The 18408-nt window shown below is 47.2% G+C and overlaps 1 protein-coding gene across 1 annotated transcript in view; it reads left to right on the top strand.

Annotated features, from left to right (window-relative positions):
• Window positions 1–373: 373 nt before the first annotated feature.
• The window catches only part of LOC126426542 (immunoglobulin domain-containing protein oig-1-like), a 34750-nt gene continuing 16715 nt past the window's right edge, over window positions 374–18408 (top strand). Inside the window, exons 1-3 of the mRNA XM_050088445.1 lie at window positions 374–421; window positions 512–631; window positions 14794–14943. Coding sequence (XP_049944402.1) covers window positions 374–421; window positions 512–631; window positions 14794–14943 — 318 coding nt within the window. The remainder of the gene's footprint in view (window positions 422–511; window positions 632–14793; window positions 14944–18408) is intronic.

Raw genomic sequence — 18408 nt, 5'->3', positions numbered from 1 at the left:
TTTTAGCTCTCCTGTTAAAATCAGTCAATCACTCAATCCCTCCAGCACTACTGCAGACATTAGTCGAGTCCATCCGACGTCGTGTTGCGTCATTTCTGTGTGCTCGCGGGGCCCTACACGATATTTGGCAGGTGTACCAGTTTAAGGGTACATACAACCCATAGAAGGTTGATCTCTGCAACTCCCAGACATTCCTTTTATGTCGGCCTCTTGATGCTCAAAATAAGTCATTATTTTTCCTCTCGTAAATGTTCTTTCAAATGAGCCTTACTAAAGATTGAACTTGCAAGTCATTTTGGAATAGGTTTCGATCCTGTGGTGAGGTTGCGGCAGATGGGCATTCAGAAACTTTGGTGTTTGCAGGGGCAGCGGCATGAGGCTGCGCAGAGGAGTCGCCCGCTGGCTGGTGATCGCAGCGCTGGTGGCGGCGCTGCTGCCGGGGACGGCGGAGGCGGCGCGCGGGGGCGGAGCCGGCGCCAGGGTGGCGGGAGGCGTGGGCGGCCGGAACCAGCGGGCGGGCGGCGGCGCGGTCCGCAGGTTGGCGCACCGCACGCGCGTCGTGGACGAGGTCCCCCACCAGCAGAACGCCTACTACAACCACAGAGACGTGGCCTACTACAACCACAAAGACGTGAGCACCGCACTCACCACCCATACCAGTCGGTTGGGTTTAGCGGCTGTTCTCAATGAACTGGACACCATCTGTATCTGGAGTGGGCAACGGCCTTGCCGCAGTGGATAGACCGGTTCCCGTCAGATCACCGAAGCACTGTTGGGCGTGGCCGGCACTTGGATGGGTGACCATCCGGGCCGCCATGCGCTGTTGCCATTTTTCTGGGTGCGCTCAGCCTCGTGATGTCAATTGAGGAGCTACTCGACCGAATAGTAGCGGCACCGATCAAAGAAAACCGTCACAACGACCGGGAGAGCGGTGTGCTGACCACACTCTCGGGTTCCGCTGGATAGGTCAGGAGTCCACTACACGCAACAAGCGGCTACACGGGTAGCAGGGGTTGTGTGGCGTGGGCTGGGCGGTTTTTTAGGTTAGATGGCCTTGGGCAAGTACAGAAAGGGCAACAGCCTCAACGGGTGCGAGGCAAAGTCAGGACATGTGGGGACCAAGCAGCAATCGGTATTGTAATTGTCAACTGTCGAAGCTGCGTTGGTAAAGTACCGGAACTTCAAGCGCTGATAGAAAGCACCGAAGCTGAAATCGTTATAGGTACAGAAAGCTGGCTTAAGCCAGAGATAAATTCTGCCGAAATTTTTACAAAGGTACAGACGGTGTTTAGAAAGGATAGATTGCATGCAACCGGTGGTGGAGTGTTCGTCGCTGTTAGTAGTAGTTTATCCTGTAGTGAAGTAGAAGTGGATAGTTCCTGTGAATTATTATGGGTGGAGGTTACACTAAACAACCGAACTAGGTTAATAATTGGCTCCTTTTACCGACCTCCCGACTCAGCAGCATTAGTGGCAGAACAACTGAGAGAAAATTTGGAATACATTTCACATAAATTTTCTCAGCATGTTATAGTCTTAGGTGGAGATTTCAATTTACCAGATATAGACTGGGACACTCAGATGTTTAGGACGGGTGGTAGGGACAGAGCATCGAGTGACATTATACTGAGTGCACTATCCGAAAATTACCTCGAGCAATTAAACAGAGAACCGACTCGTGGAGATAACATCTTGGACCTACTGATAACAAACAGACCCGAACTTTTCGACTCTGTGTGTACAGAACAGGGAATCAGTGATCATAAGGCCGTTGCAGCATCCCTGAATATGGAAGTTAATAGGAATATAAAAAAAGGGAGGAAGGTTTATCTGTTTAGCAAGAGTAATAGAAGGCAGATTTCAGACTACCTAACAGATCAAAACGAAAATTTCTGTTCCGACACTGACAATGTTGAGTGTTTATGGCAAAAGTTCAAGGCAATCGTAAAATGCGTTTTAGACAGGTACGTGCCGAGTAAAACTGTGAGGGACGGGAAAAACCCACCGTGGTACAACAACAAAGTTAGGAAACTACTGCGAAAGCAAAGAGAGCTCCACTCCAAGTTTAAACGCAGCCAAAACCTCTCAGACAAACAGAAGCTAAACGATGTCAAAGTTAGCGTAAGGAGGGCTATGCGTGAAGCGTTCATTGAATTCGAAAGTAAAATTCTATGTACCGACTTGACAGAAAATCCTAGGAAGTTCTGGTCTTACGTTAAATCAGTAAGTGGCTCGAAACAGCATATCCAGACACTACGGGATGATGATGGCATTGAAACAGAGGATGACACGCGTAAAGCTGAAATACTAAACACCTTTTTCCAAAGCTGTTTCACAGAGGAAGACCGCACTGCAGTTCCTTCTCTAAATCCTCGCACAAATGGAAAAATGGCTGACATCGAAATAAGTGTCCAAGGAATAGAAAAGCAACTGGAATCACTCAATAGAGGAAAGTCCACTGGACCTGACGGGATACCAATTCGATTCTACACAGAGTACGCGAAAGAACTTGCCCCCCTTCTAACAGCCGTGTACCGCAAGTCTCTAGAGGAACGGAGGGTTCCAAATGATTGGAAAAGAGCACAGATAGTCCCAGTCTTCAAGAAGGGTCGTCGAGCAGATGCGCAAAACTATAGACCTATATCTCTTACGTCGATCTCTTGTAGAATTTTAGAACATGTTTTTTGCTCGCGTATCATGTCATTTCTGGAAACCCAGAATCTACTATGTAGGAATCAACATGGATTCTGGAAACAGCGATCGTGTGAGACCCAACTCGCCTTATTTGTTCATGAGACCCAGAAAATATTAGATACAGGCTCCCAGGTAGATGCTATTTTTCTTGACTTCCGGAAGGCGTTCGATACAGTTCCGCACTGTCGCCTGATAAACAAAGTAAGAGCTTACGGAATATCAGACCAGCTGTGTGGCTGGATTGAAGAGTTTTTAGCAAACAGAACACAGCATGTTGTTATCAATGGAGAGACGTCTACAGACGTTAAAGTAACCTCTGGCGTGCCACAGGGGAGTGTTATGGGACCATTGCTTTTCACAATATATATAAATGACTTAGTAGATAGTGTCGGAAGTTCCATGCGGCTTTTCGCGGATGATGCTGTGGTATACAGAGAAGTTGCTGCATTAGAAAATTGTAGCGAAATACAGGAAGATCTGCAGCGGATAGGCACTTGGTGCAGGGAGTGGCAACTGACCCTTAACATAGACAAATGTAATGTATTGCGAATACATAGAAAGAAGGATCCTTTATTGTATGATTATATGATAGCGGAACAAACACTGGTAGCAGTTACTTCTGTAAAATATCTGGGAGTATGCGTACGGAACGATTTGAAGTGGAATGATCATATAAAATTAATTGTTGGTAAGGCGGGTACCAGGTTGAGATTCATTGGGAGAGTGCTTAGAAAATGTAGTCCATCAACAAAGGAGGTGGCTTACAAAACACTCGTTCGACCTATACTTGAGTATTGCTCATCAGTGTGGGATCCGTACCAGGTCGGGTTGACGGAGGAGATAGAAAAGATCCAAAGAAGAGCGGCGCGTTTCGTCACCGGGTTATTTGGTAACCGTGATAGCGTTACGGAGATGTTTAATAAACTCAAGTGGCAGACTCTGCAAGAGAGGCGCTCTGCATCGCGGTGTAGCTTGCTCGCCAGGTTTCGAGAGGGTGCGTTTCTGGATGAGGTATCGAATATATTGCTTCCCCCTACTTATACCTCCCGAGGAGATCACGAATGTAAAATTAGAGAGATTAGAGCGCGCACGGAGGCTTTCAGACAGTCGTTCTTCCTGCGAACCATACGCGACTGGAACAGGAAAGGGAGGTAATGACAGTGGCACGTAAAGTGCCCTCCGCCACACACCGTTGGGTGGCTTGCGGAGTATCGATGTAGATGTAGATGTAGATATCCGCATTCTCATCTGATGATGACATGGCGGTCGGATGGTCCCAATGGGCCGCTTGTGGCCTGAAGACGGACTGTTTTTGTATCTGGAGGACAGTTCACATTCCTTCCCATAGTTTCTCTACAGATTCGCCGTTTCAACACATCTACTGGGATCATGCTCAGGTGTCTTCTGGTGGTCCCACGTTGTTGAACACTGTCGAAAACGAACCCCGTGTTCACTTATCAGGGTGTATACTCGGATAAAGGAAAAAATTCCCGGATTTCCCGGTTAAAAATATGTTTTTTCGCGGATGAAAATATACTATTGCCGTATTGAATGACAGTATACTCGTACTTACCCTTACAACAGTAAAACTTAACAATTCTTTGAATAGTTAAGCTTTTATAGACCAGCATAGAACTTCTTGGCACTTTTACAAAACTAACTCCAGGAGGAAGCAAAAAAATAAAAATTAAAAAAAACGCGTTTTGAAAAGATATTCGATGTGCAACAGCGTGTACGATGCGCATTTTCGTATTACGATACGCTGCATGTTTTCATATTACGAATGCATAAATTATGTGATCAAAAGTACCCGGATACCTAGCTGAAATTGTCTGACAAGTTCGTGACGCCCTCCATCGGTAATGCTGGATTTCAGTATGGTGTTGGCCGACCCTTAGCCTTGATGACAGCTTCCATTCAATGAGGTGCTGGAAGGTTTCTTGCAGAATTGCAGCCCATTCTTCACGGAGGAGAGGTATCGATGTCGGTCGGTGAGGCCTGGCACGGAGTGGGCGTTCCAAAACATCCCAAAGGTGTTCTGTAGGATTCAGGTCAGGACTCTGTGCCGGCCAGTCCATTACACATGTTATTGTCGTGTAACCACAGGCCGTGCATCATGAACAGGCGCTCGATCGTGTTGAAAGAAGCAATCGCCATCCCCAAAATTGTTCTTTAACAGTGGGAAGTAAGAAAGTGCTTAAAACATCAATGTAGACCTGTGCTGTGATAGTGACACGCAAAACAAGGGGTGCAAACCCCCTCCAAGAAAAACATTAACACCACCGCCTCCGAATTTTACTGTTGGCACTACACACGCTGGCAGATGACGTTCACCGGGCATTCACCATACCCACACCGTGCCATCGGATCGCCACATTATGTACCAAGATTCGTCACTCCACACAACGTTTGTCCACTGTTCAGTCGTCCAATGTTTACGCTCCTTACGCCAAGCGGGGCGTCGTTCGACATTTACTGGTGTGATGTGTGGCTCATGAGCAGCTTCTCGGCCATGAAATCCGAGTTTTCTCACCTTCCGCCAAACTGTCATAGTACTTGCAGTGGATCCCGATGTAGTTTGGAATTCCTGTGTGGCAGTCAGGATAGATGTCTGCCTACTACACATTACGACCCTCTTCAACTGTCGGCAGTTCCTGTCAGTCAACAGACGAGGTCGGCCTGTACGCTTTTGTGCTGTACGTGTCTCTTCACGTTTCCACTTCACTATCACATCGGAAACAGCAGACCTACGGATGTTTAGGAGTGTCTAAATCTCGCGTACAGACGTATGACACAAGTAACACCCAATCGCCTGACCACGTTCCAAGTCCGTCAGTTCGGAGGAGCGCCCCATGCCTAATGAGTACTGAGGTCGCTAATTTTGAGTACCTGGCAGTGGGTGGCAGCACAACGCACCTAATACGAAAAACGTGTTTTAGAGGGTGCCCGGATACTTTTGATCACATAGTGTACATTCGAATTCGACCAAACATAGCAAGTTAATTTCCGAACCACTGAAATCGAGACTGCCTTGCGCCCTTTTAAGCCTATCATATCACGTTGTATCGCCGGTCGATGACAGATATTTAGAGCACAGGACACGTGATGTAGTCTGTAAATAGGAATATCACCGTTAAGTAGTGCGAACACAGGTTTTCATAAATGCAAAAATATATATTTTTTTCTTTTTTGTCAGTATACTGTCTTGTATACTAGCTGTTTGTGACAGCATTCTTTCTGTTGATTACTTCGTATTGTAGAAATGAAATGGAGCAAAGAGGTGTTAAGCGTCTAAATTCAGGTATACAGCGAGGATAGATGTATGTATGTACCCGCTGAATCATAATACGATATGTTGGCAATCGTTTCTTTCTCAGTAATATGCATACAACGTTACACAGTGATTTTCGATTTGTATCGTAATGCAATCTCTTGCAGTATTCCAGAATGCCAGAAAAGAGAAACGGGCAGTGATGGTGAGAAAGTTCTGAAGTTTCGCCCAGCGCGACAGGCGATGACAGCAAAACTCTGAGTAGCACATTGCATACCATTTTCCACACTTGGACAAATAACGCAAGCGCACTTTTTAAGTTCTGATCGTTTAAAGTGTTGCAAATTGCGGTGCATACACCCACAACAACTTTTGAAATGATGGGCTGTGCTATTCTGTGGCTAAAAGCCAGACCCTTAAAAGATTAACCAGTCGCCAGGAAACGTAACGTTACAACTAGCCTGCAACTTAACAGGGCATGTACCGGTATTTTACCAGTGATCTAGGCTGGTATGATCACTAAACATATAAACATATGATTTAATTGTTCCTTAAGACAAGGTGAGACAGCTTCCCTGATGACTGTGTCACACTTGATAATTCCATCTTCTATCATACACAGCAGCTTCTTGAAACAGGCCATGTCCAACCTCATGAAGTTCCGAAATACTTGCGGATTTCGGGCCCCACTTCTTTCATAATCCTCTGACTTCGTTCCTTGCTCTCAGCCAGGGTCGAACTCCATTACATCTGGCTTTTCATTTTCGTTGTCGTTCTGCCTCAATCCGAGAGTTTATTGTCACTGCCATGGCAATAGCTCAAAAAACAAGTGGGTCCTCCACGTGCAAAATGCTGTATAAATACACTACTGGCCATTAAAATAGCTACACCAAGAAGTAGTGCAATGATAAACGGGTATTCATTGGACAAATATATTATACTACAACTGACATGTGATTACATTTTCACGCAATTTGGGTGCATAGATCCTGAAAAATCAGTACACAGAACAACCACCACTGGCCGTAATAACGCCCTTGATACGCCCGGGCATTGAGTCAAAAAGAGCTTGGATGGCGTGTACAGGTACAGCTGCCCACGCAGCTTCAACACGATACCACAGTTCATCTAGAGTAGTGACTGGCGTATTGTGACGAGCCAGTTGCTCGGCCACCATTGACCAGACGTTTTCAATTGGTGAGAGACCTGGCGAATGTGCTGGCCAGGGCAGCAGTCGAAATTTTCTGTATCCAGAAAGGTCCGTACAGCACCTGCAACATGCAGTCGTGCATTATCCTGCTGAAATATAGGGTTTCGCAGGGATGGAATGAAGGGTAGAGTCACGGGTCGTAACACATCTGAAATGTAATGTCCACTGTTCAAAGTGCCGTCAATGCGAACAAGAGGTGACCGAGACGTGTAACCGCACCCCATACCATCACGTCGGGTGATACGCCAGTATGGCGATGACGAATACACGCTTCCAATGTGCATTCACCACGATGTCGCCAAACACGAATGCCACCATCGTAATGCTGTAAGCAGGACTTGGATTCATCCGAAAAAATGACGTTTTGCCATTCGTGCACCCAGATTCATCGTTGAGTACACCATCGTAGACGATCCTGTCTGTGATGCAGCGTCATGGGTAGCCACAGCCACGGTCTCCGAGCTGATAGTCCGTGCTGCTGCAAACGTCGTTGAACTGTTCGTGGAGATGGTTGTTGTCTCGCAAACTTCCCCATCTGTTGACTCAGGGAACGAGACGTGGCTGCATGATCCGTTACAGCCATGCGCGTAAGGTGCCTGTCGTCTCGACTGCTAGTGATACGAGGCCGTTGGGATCCAGCACGGCGTTCCGTATTACCCTCCTGAACCCACCGATTCCATATTCTGCTAACAGTCATTGGATCTCGACTAACGCGAGCAGCAATGTCGCGATACGATAAACCGCGATAGGCGACAATCCGACCTGTATCAAAGTCGGAAACGTGATGGTACGCATTTGTCCTCCTTTCACGAGGCATCACAACAACGGTTCACCAGGCAACGCCGGTCAACTGCTGTTGGTGTGTGAGAAATCGGTTGGAAACTTTCGTCATGTCAGCACGTTGTAGGTGTCGCCACCGGCGCCAACCTTGTGTGAATGCTCTGAAAAGCTAATCATTTGCATATCACAGCATCTTCTTCCTGTCGGTTAAATTTCGCGTCTGTAGCACATCTTCGTGGTGTGGCAATTTTAATGGGCAGTAGTGTACATATACCTGTGTAATGAAGTGTCGTAATACAAAACTATCTGCCGATCCTGTAATTCAGAACAGTAATAACCTACATAAGAAAATAACAATTACATAATAAATAATGATAAAAACAATTTCTTTTTAAATAAGAACTGTGAGTTCATGTAAATAATTTGAAAGAATGCTGCTCCTGTGTTACCCGCTCCCCCCCCCCCCCCCTTTGTTTTCCCTGGTAGAACGAACGACTTTACAACAGAGCAGACGGTTCTATTTGCGTTTCGCGTGCTATTACTGTCTACTACGAATATGTGCCAAGTATATCCCGCGTGGATGGTGTAATAGGTCTACATGAACAGCAAGTAGTTAACAGATACGCACGCTTGGAGCCCTGGTGCACAGGTGTACAGTCTACGCGCATCGTGTAATGGGGCTAAACAAACCACTCCTCACTGCCTCCCGTTGGCAGCTGCTAGGCTAGCGGAAAGATGTGGTGGCAGCACTTACTGCGAGATGAGGGTGGGGGGGGGGGGGATGGGGAGAAGCAGTAGGAAGGAGGGAGTAGGGAAGCGGCGCACGTTCTCAGCTGCGTCCAGCCAGCGACGATGCATGACAGCTCAGTAAATAAACAATTTCGTATGTTGGGACAAAAACGAATTTTTTCCAGTTTTTTTTTTTTTCAAATTTGATACTTCCTTCACACGTTTGAAATTCCTTGATTTCCAGAACTTGTGGCAACCCTGCCTCATTTCTTTCCATGCTCTAGTTCAAGTTGCTGACTGAAATATAACACTACTGGCGTTCACAATAAGGAAATAGTTCAACAGAAGCAGTACTTGCAGATCTGCCTTTGTAGAGAAAAGGAGCGGAACTTCTTCCTTGGGATTTCACTTAGCCGCGCGGTCTAGGGCGCTGCAGTCATGGACTGTGCGGCTGATCCCGGCGGAGGTTCGAGTCCTCCGTCGGGCATGGGTGTGTGTGTTTGTCCTTAGGATAATTTAGGTTAAGTAGCGTGTAAGCTTAGGGACTGATGGCCTTAGCAGTTAAGTCCCATAAGATTTCACACACATTTTAACATTTTTTTATATTTTTTATTTCACTTATCGAGAACTCGGACCACTTAGCAGGCTGCGGTGTCGGTGGAGGATGGAACTGACAAGGGAAACTTCTCATTGCACCCCCTCCTCCCCCCCCCCCCCCTAATTTAGTGGTAAGTTGGCCCATTTGACAGCACTTCAAAAGCTGAGCACAGATCAAACATGAAAACAGGAAGACGATGTTCCGAGCTGTGGGAATAAAAGAAGCAAAACAGAAACAGCAAACGGTCCAAATTTAATTTGTGATTGTCGAGCAGCGTCAACGTCGGTCGTGTCGTGGTTGTGTAGTCACTGTGTTAGACTGTAAACGGGGAGATCTGCGTTCCAATCTCCTCATGCTCAATATCTTTTTTCACATAATTACGGAGCGTCTGTCCGGTCATTGACGTGTCTGTTCGCAGTATTCAAATTTCTATATGTGTAATGGTGTAACATCCATTTGCAACAGTGATATGTAAGGAAGAGACGTCCAGACGTACGTACCTGTTATCTGTTCCACACAGGTGCCACAACTTATGCATCTTGCTTTCCATTTTGGAAGTTTTCACTCTTAAATTCCCTTGTTGTAGAAAAAGTTCACACCTGTTTATTTTCTGTTTTCATTTCTGTGAGAAATCTATGCGGCATCTCACCTGCTCTCACTAGGCACCACGGAATATGAGTCATGTGGTAAGAATACACACACATCAAAAAAAGTTTTGCATCTCCCCGGTTCCCAGAACTGCTGAAGATAGACGTTGACTGTGGATACTGCATCACAGGCACAGTCCCTTTGGCTGTTCAGGATGTCACTAAACCCGCCCAGAGCACCGCCTATTAGACGGAGGGGGTCCGACAGCTGACCAGTTCCAGTCATTCCACCAGGAAGGAGGTACACGGCTCGTGTTGTCTGTAGTTCAACCATGCCTAGACGGTCAATACCGCAGTTCGATCGTGTCCGAATTGTTACTTCGTGCCAGGAAAAGCTCTCAAGAAGGGAAGTGTGCAGGCGTCTCGGAGTGAACCAAAGCGATGTTGTTCGGACATGGAGGAGATACAGAGAGACAGGAACTGTCGATGACATGCGTCCTTCAGGCCACCCGCGGGCTACTACTGCAATGGATGTCCGCTACCTAGGGGTTATGGATCGGAAGAACCCTGACAGCAATGCCACCATGTTGAATAATGCTTTCATGCAGCAACAGGACGTCGTGTTACGACTCAAATGGTGGCCAAGCGGTTAAAGGCGCTACAGTCTGAGTGATAGTGCAACCATATCGGTAACATATTGGGGAGGCATTCGGCTTCGTGTACGACAATTCGCGCCCCCATCATGCGCCCTGGGACAGATTGAAAAGAGCTGTTTATGGACGACGTGACCCACCAACCGCTCTGAGGGATCTACGCCGAATCGCCGTTGAGGAATGGGACAATCTGGACCAACAATGCCTTGATGAACTTATAGATTGTATGCCACGACGAATACAGGCACGCATCAATGCAAGAGGAGGTGCTACTGGGTATTAGAGGTACTGGTGTGTACTGCATTCTGGACCACCACCTCTGGCTGTATGGCGGTACAGCATGCAATGTGTGGTTTTCATGAGCAGTAAACAGGACGGAAATGATGTTTATATTGATCTCTATTCCAATTTTCTGTACAGGTTCTGGAACTCTCGGAACCCAGGTGATACAAAAGTTTTTTTGATGTGTGTATTACCGTCGCAAGTAAATGTGATACACAGTGAGAGCAGGCGAGATAGTGCATAGCCCTCTCAAAGAAATAAAAACAACAAATAAATGCGTGTGAACTATATTACAACAAAGGAATTCAAAGAGCGAAAACTTACAAAACGGAACGCAAGACGCATAACATGTGGTACCTGTGTAGAACAAATAGGAAGTACGTCTGTGTAGAGGTTCGGAGCTTCCTTCGTTACCCGTTGCTGTTGCAAACGGACATTGTACCACAACAAACACAGGGTACTCATTGAACTATATGGGTAAAAAAAGTAAATTAGTTACAAACTACGTCGTGCACACACACCATTCCACATTTAATCGTCACTACAGATATTCGGATTTACGTTATGACAAGTTCGATATGCCCGCTATCATTGGCAATGATGTGGCGCAGACGTATAGCGAAATTCTGCATGACCCGCTGAAGAGTCGGAACTTCGATGCCGTCAGTGATCTCCTGAACGGCTGTTTCCAGGTTAGCAAAAGTTTTGGGGTTGTTGCTGTACACCTCGTCTTTTGCTCCCACAAAAAGGCGTCGATGGTGTTGAGGTCGGGAGAATATGGCGGCCAATCAAGGCCCATACCAGTGCCGTCTGGGTACTCCAGAGCCGGAATGCAGTCCCCAAAGTGCTCCTCCAGGACATCAAACACTCTCCTGCTGCGATGGGGTCGAGCTCCGTCTTGCACGAACCACGTCTTGTCGAAATTAAGGTCACTTTGGATAAAAGCGATGAAATCATCTTGGAAAACCTTCACGTACCGTTCGGTAGTCACCGTGCCATCGAGGAATGTCGTACCGATTATTCTGTGACTGGACACTGCACACCACACAGTGAACCACTGAGTGTGAAGAGACTTCTCGATCGCGAAATGCGGATTCTCAATTACTAAAATGTAAACTTTCACGGCCGGAAATATCATGTCCATTATAATTATCCGGGCTGTTATGCCGTGGTCGGTTGATGAATTCTGTGGTGATTCCCAACAGCGGCCAATTGCACTGACGTTTTCAAAACACATGACGTCACGCAGCGGCGCGGGGGCGCGCGGACACGGAATTTAGCGGCAGTCAGTAGCGAGCCAGTGTGTGTGTTGGACCTTCCATTAAGCTACGGACCCCCTTGAAGATGTCTCCCGCAGTCGGAGACGAAACGTTGGGAATCACCACAGAATTCATCAACCGACCACGGCATAACAGCCCGGATAATTATAATGGACAGGATTCTCAATTCCCCAAATGCTTACTGGCGAACCCATCCAAATGAAAGTGGCTTCGTCTCGACACCAAACCATACAAGGCATAATAATTCCTATCATGCTCCGTGGCCAACAGTGCAGTTTGAATGTCCTAACGCAAATCGTTCATCACCCTGTACACAAATTTGAATATAGCGGTCAGACGTGTCAATGACCGGAACGACACTTCATAATTTGGTGAAAAAAAAAGTGGGGTCTGAGGGAGATTTGAACCTGGATCTCCCCCTTCTTAGTCTACCACTGTGACCACGCAACCGTGACAAGATGGTCACTAATGACGATGTCATAAGTGTCGCTCGACAAAATTAAATCTGGACCGTTGTCCCGAATGTGGCGCGGATGTGAGTAGAAATGCATAACACTGCATAAGATGAACATGTAGGAAAACAACCTAGCGTCAGCCAGGGCGCTGGGAAGCAGGAGAGGTTGCGTTCCTATGACAAGGTACTGGAGCTACACTACTGGCCACTAAAGTTGCTCAACCCAGAATAAATGCAGATGATAAACGGGTATTCATTGGACAAATACATTATACTAGAACTGACATGTCATTACATTATCACGCAATTTGGGTGCATAGATCCTGAGAAATCAGTACCCAGAACAACCATCTCTGGCCCTAATAACGGCCACGATACGGCTGGGCATTGAGTCAAACAGAGATTGGATGGCGTGTACAGGTACAGCAGCCCATGCAGCTTCAACACGATACCACAGTTCATCTAGAGTAGTGACTGGCGTATTGTGACGAGCCAATTGCTCGGCCACCATCCACCAGACGTTTTCAGTTGGTGAGAGATCTGGAGAATGTGCTGGCCAGGGCAGGAGTCGAACATTTTCTGTATCCAGAAAGGCCCCTACAGGACCGCAACATGCGGTCGAGCATTATCCTGCTGAAATGTAGGGTTTCGCAGGGGTCAAATGAAGGGTAATGTAGGGTAGGGTCGTAACACATCTGAAATGTAATCTCCACTGTTCAAAGTGCCGTCAGTGCGAACAAGAGGTGACCGAGACGTGTAACCAATGGCACCCCATACCATCACGCCGGGTGATACGCCAGTATGGCGATGACGAATACACGCTTCCAATGTGCGTTCACTGCGATGTCGCCAAACACGGATGCGACCGTCGTGATGCTGTAAACAGAACCTGGATTCATTCGAAAAAAATGACGTTTTGCCTTTCGTGCACCCAGGTTCGTCGTCGAGAGTACACCGTCGCAGGCGCTCCTGTCTGTGTTGCAGCGTCAAGGGTAACCGCAGCCACGGTTTTCGAGCTGTTAGTCCGTGCTGCTGCAAACGTTGACGAATTGTTCGTGCTGATGGTCGCTGTCTTGCAAACGTCCCCATCTGTTGACTCGGGGATCGAGACGTGGCTGCGCGATCCGTTACAGCCGCGCGGCTAAGATGCCTGTGATCTCGACTGCTAGTGATACGAGGCCGTTGGGGACCAGTACGGCGTTCCGTATTACCCTCCTGAACCCACCGATTCCATATTCTGCTAACAGTCATTGGATCTCGACCAACGCGACCAGAAATGTCGCGATACGACAAACCGCAATCGCGATAGGCTACAATCCGACCTGTATCAAAGTCGGAAACGTGATGGTACGCATTTGTCCTCCTTACACGAGGCATCACAACAACGTTTCACCAGGCAACGCCGGTCAATTGCAGTTTGTGTATGAGAAGTCGGTTGGAAACTCTCCTCACTTCAACACGTTGTAGGTGTCGCCATCGGCGCCAACCTTGTGTGAATGCTCCGAAAAGCTAATCATTCGCACATCCCAGCATCTTCTTCCTGTCGGTTAAACTTCGCGTCTGTAGCACGTCATCTTCGTGGTGTAGCAATTTTAATGGCCAGTAGTGTACTTGCCCAGCTACGACAGAATGTTCTGGAGGGACGACAGGACACGGGAGACGTCGTGATCGCGGGGGATGGCATCAGACGAGCCAATATAAGCAGGGCCGCTGGTGCTGCTAGGGAGATTCCTTCGACAAATGCCTCAGACACTGAACCTGAGTTATTCTGGCACTTAGCTACACAGGGTAGATGCAGGATTGCACAACTTACATTCAATGTGTTGGTGCCTCTTAGGGTTCGACAGTGGTCTTATTCTACCTCGTGTTCCGTATCAGTTATTTCATCAGAACTGTACGTCCATTACCCACCGAGATCCCTTATCTGCACCGAATTTCCAGCACCAGGACTTCGAGTTGGACGAGCCTCCTCATTACTGGATTTAGCGTCCAGCTCCCATCCTGATCCGCTTGCAGGAAACTACAGACGCGACACCGTTCACTGTGGCCATTTTGCTTCTCCTTTCCACAGTTCAGTCCAAAATCTTCCTGTTTTCAGACTTGATGTGTGTTCAGTTTTTGATGGGCCATTTCAACATTCAATTGATGAGAGTGTGATGGGGAGTTTCCCTTGTAAGTGTAGATGAAGGACTGATCCGAGCAGAACCTCAGGGGACCACCCGTGCTGAGCCTGTGCCTGGTGCTCTTGTCGGCAGGGCGCGCGCATCGTCAAGTCGTCGCACTTCGAGCAGGACTACATGCTGGGCCGCAAGATCTCCTTCTTCTGCATGGCGCAGGGCTACCCGCGGCCGGAGATCACCTGGTTCAAGGACGGCGTCGAGCTGCTCGACCACGACTACTTCCAGGTCACTACATCTGGACTGTACAATTTAAATTGCATTAATTATTATCTGTACCAATGTGGTTTGGTTGTTGTTGTTGTTGCGGTCTTCAGTCTAGAGACTGGTTTGGTGCAGCTCTCCATGCTACTCTATCATGTGCAAGCTTCTTCATCTCCCAGTACCTACTGCAACCTACATTCTTCTGAATCTGTTTAGCGTACTCATCCCTTAGTCTCCCTCTACGGTTTTCATCCTCCTCGCTGCCCTCCAATACTAAATTGGTGATCCCTTGATGCCTCAGAACATGTCCTACCAACCGATCCACTCTTCCAGTCAAGTTGTGGCACAAATTACCCTTCTCTCCAGTTCTATTCAATACCTCTTCATTAGTTAAGTCTGGTAAATTTCCACGAAAGAATGGAACATTCTCTTGCGCCTTCACGGTCGGTAAGGTCGACTGTTCCGGTATTGTATAAAGAATTTCGACAACATACAGCATATATAGCTAATTCATGACAGCTACACTATGTGATCAAAAGTAACCGAACACCCCCAAAAACATGTGTTGTTCATATTAGGTGCATTGTGCTGCCATCTACTGCCAGGTACTCCATATCAGCGATCTCAGTAGTCGTAAGACATCGTCACTTGACAGGAGGCGCTCCGCGGAACTCAAGGACTTCGAACGTGGTCAGGAGATTGCGTGTCACTTGTGTCATACGTCTCTATGCGAGATTTCCACATTCCTAAACATCCCTAGGTCCACTGTTCCAGGTCACTACATCTGGACTGTACACTTTAAATTGCAATAATTATTATCTGTACCAATGTGGTTTGGTTGTTGTTGTTGTTGTTGTTGCGGTCTTCAGTCTAGAGACTGGTTTGGTGCAACTCTCCATGCTACTCTATCATGTGCAAGCTTCTTCATCTCCCAGTACCTACTGCAACCTACATTCTTCTGAATCTGTTTAGCGTACTCATCCCTTAGTCTCCCTCTACGGTTTTCATCCTCCACGCTGCCCTCCAACACTAAATTGGTGATCCCTTGATGCCTCAGAACATGTCCTACCAACCGATCCACTCTTCCAGTCAAGTTGTGGCACAAATTACCCTTCTCTCCAGTTCTATTCAATACCTCTTCATTAGTTAAGTCTGGTAAATTTCCACGAAAGAATGGAACATTCTCTTGCGCCTTCACGGTCGGTAAGGTCGACTGTTCCGGTATTGTATAAAGAATTTCGACAACATACAGCATATATAGCTAATTCATGACAGCTACACTATGTGATCAAAAGTAACCGAACACCCCCAAAAACATGTGTTGTTCATATTAGGTGCATTGTGCTGCCATCTACTGCCAGGTACTCCATATCAGCGATCTCAGTAGTCGTAAGACATCGTCACTTGACATGAGGCGCTCCGCGGAACTCAAGGACTTCGAACGTGGTCAGGAGATTGCGTGTCACTTGTGTCATACGTCTCTATGCGAGATTACCACATTCCTAAACATCCCTAGGTCCACTGTTCCAGGTCACTACATCTGGACTGTACACTTTAAATTGCATTTATTATTATCTGTACCAATGTGGTTTGGTTGTTGTTGTTGTTGTTGCGGTCTTCAGTCTAGAGACTGGTTTGGTGCAGCTCTCCATGCTACTCTATCATGTGCAAGCTTCTTCATCTCCCAGTACCTACTGCAACCTACATTCTTCTGAATCTGTTTAGCGTACTCAATCCTTAGTCTCCCTCTACGGTTTTCATCCTCCACGCTGCCCTCCAATACTAAATTGGTGATCCCTTGATGCCTCAGAACATGTCCTACCAACCGATCCACTCTTCCAGCCAAGTTGTGGCACAAATTACCCTTCTCTCCAGTTCTATTCAATACCTCTTCGTTAGTTAAGTCTGGTAAATTTCTACGAAAGAATGGAACATTCTCTTGCGCCTTCACGGTCGGTAAGGTCAACTGTTCCGGTATTGTATAAAGAAATTCGACAACATACAGCATATATAGCTAATTCATGACAGCTACACTATGTGATCAAAAGTAACCGAACACCCCCAAAAACATGTGTTGTTCATATTAGGTGTATTGTGCTGCCATCTACTGCCAGGTACTCCATATCAGCGATCTCAGTAGTCGTAAGACATCGTCACTTGACATGAGGTGCTCCGCGGAACTCAAGGACTTCGAACGTGGTCAGGAGATTGAGTGTCACTTGTGTTATACGTCTCTATGCGAGATTTCCACATTCCTAAACATCCCTAGGTCCACTGTTTCCGATGTGATAGTGAAGTGGAAACGTGAAGAGACACGTACAGCACAAAAGCGTACAGGCCGACCTCGTCTGTTGACTGACAGAGACCGCTGACAGTTGAAGAGGGTCGTAATGTGTAATAGGCAGACATCTATCCAGACCACCACACAGGAATTCCAAACTGCATCAGGGTCCACTGCAGGTACTATGACAGTTAGGAGGGACGTGAGAGAACGTGGATTTCATGTTCGAGCGGCTGCTCGTAAGCCACACATCATGCCAGTAAATGCCAAACGACGCCTCGCTCGGTGTACGGAGCGTAAACATTGGACGCTTGAACAGTGGAAAAAAGTTGTGTGGAGTGACGAATCACGGTACACAATGGGGCGATCCGACGGCTGGGTGTTGGTATGGCGAATGCCCAGTGAACGCCATCTGCCAGCGTGTTTAGTGCCAATAGTATAATTCTGAGGCGGTGGTGTTACGGTGTGGTCGTGTTTTACATGGAGGGGCTTGCACTGCATGTTGTTTTGCGTGGCACTATCACAGCACAGGCCTAGATTGATGTTTTAAGCACCTTCTTGATTCCCACTGTTGAAGAGAAATTCGGGGATGGCGATTGCACTTTCACGATCGACCACCTGTTCAAAATGCACGGGCTGTGGCGAAGTGGTTACACGACATTAACATGTGTAATGGACTGGCCTGCACAGATTCCTGACCTGAATCCTGTAGAACACCTTTGGGATGTTTTGGAACGCCACCTTCGTGCCAGGTCTCACCGACAGACAGCAATACCTCTCCTCAGTGCAGCACTCCGTGAAGAATGGGCTGCCATTCCCCAAGAAACCTTCCAGCACCTGACTGAATGTATGCCTGCGAGACTGGAAGCTGTCATCAAGGGTAAGGATGCGCCAACACCGTACTGAATGCCAGCATTACCGATGGACGTTGCTGCGAACTTGTAAGTCATTTTCAGCCAGTTGTCCGGATACTTTTGATCACAGTGTATGTGAAGAGATCTGTGTCTCGACTACGTTCGTTAATGGAGAAACCGAGTGTCGTACTATTATCAAACATTTTCATTTGGAGGGATGCACTGCCACACAAATCAAAACAAAATTGGATATATGGACTCTGCACCATCATTAAAGTCTATTTACTTTTGCATTAACGAATGTAAACAGGTTCAGACGACAGCAGGCCATCCAATTGAGTCACCTTTGTGACT

The sequence above is a fragment of the Schistocerca serialis genome, chromosome 11 (assembly GCF_023864345.2).
Source record: "Schistocerca serialis cubense isolate TAMUIC-IGC-003099 chromosome 11, iqSchSeri2.2, whole genome shotgun sequence".
Taxonomy (NCBI): domain Eukaryota; kingdom Metazoa; phylum Arthropoda; class Insecta; order Orthoptera; family Acrididae; genus Schistocerca; species Schistocerca serialis.
Note: the sequence above shows the minus strand (reverse complement) of the source record. Positions and strands in the feature narration are given on the sequence as shown.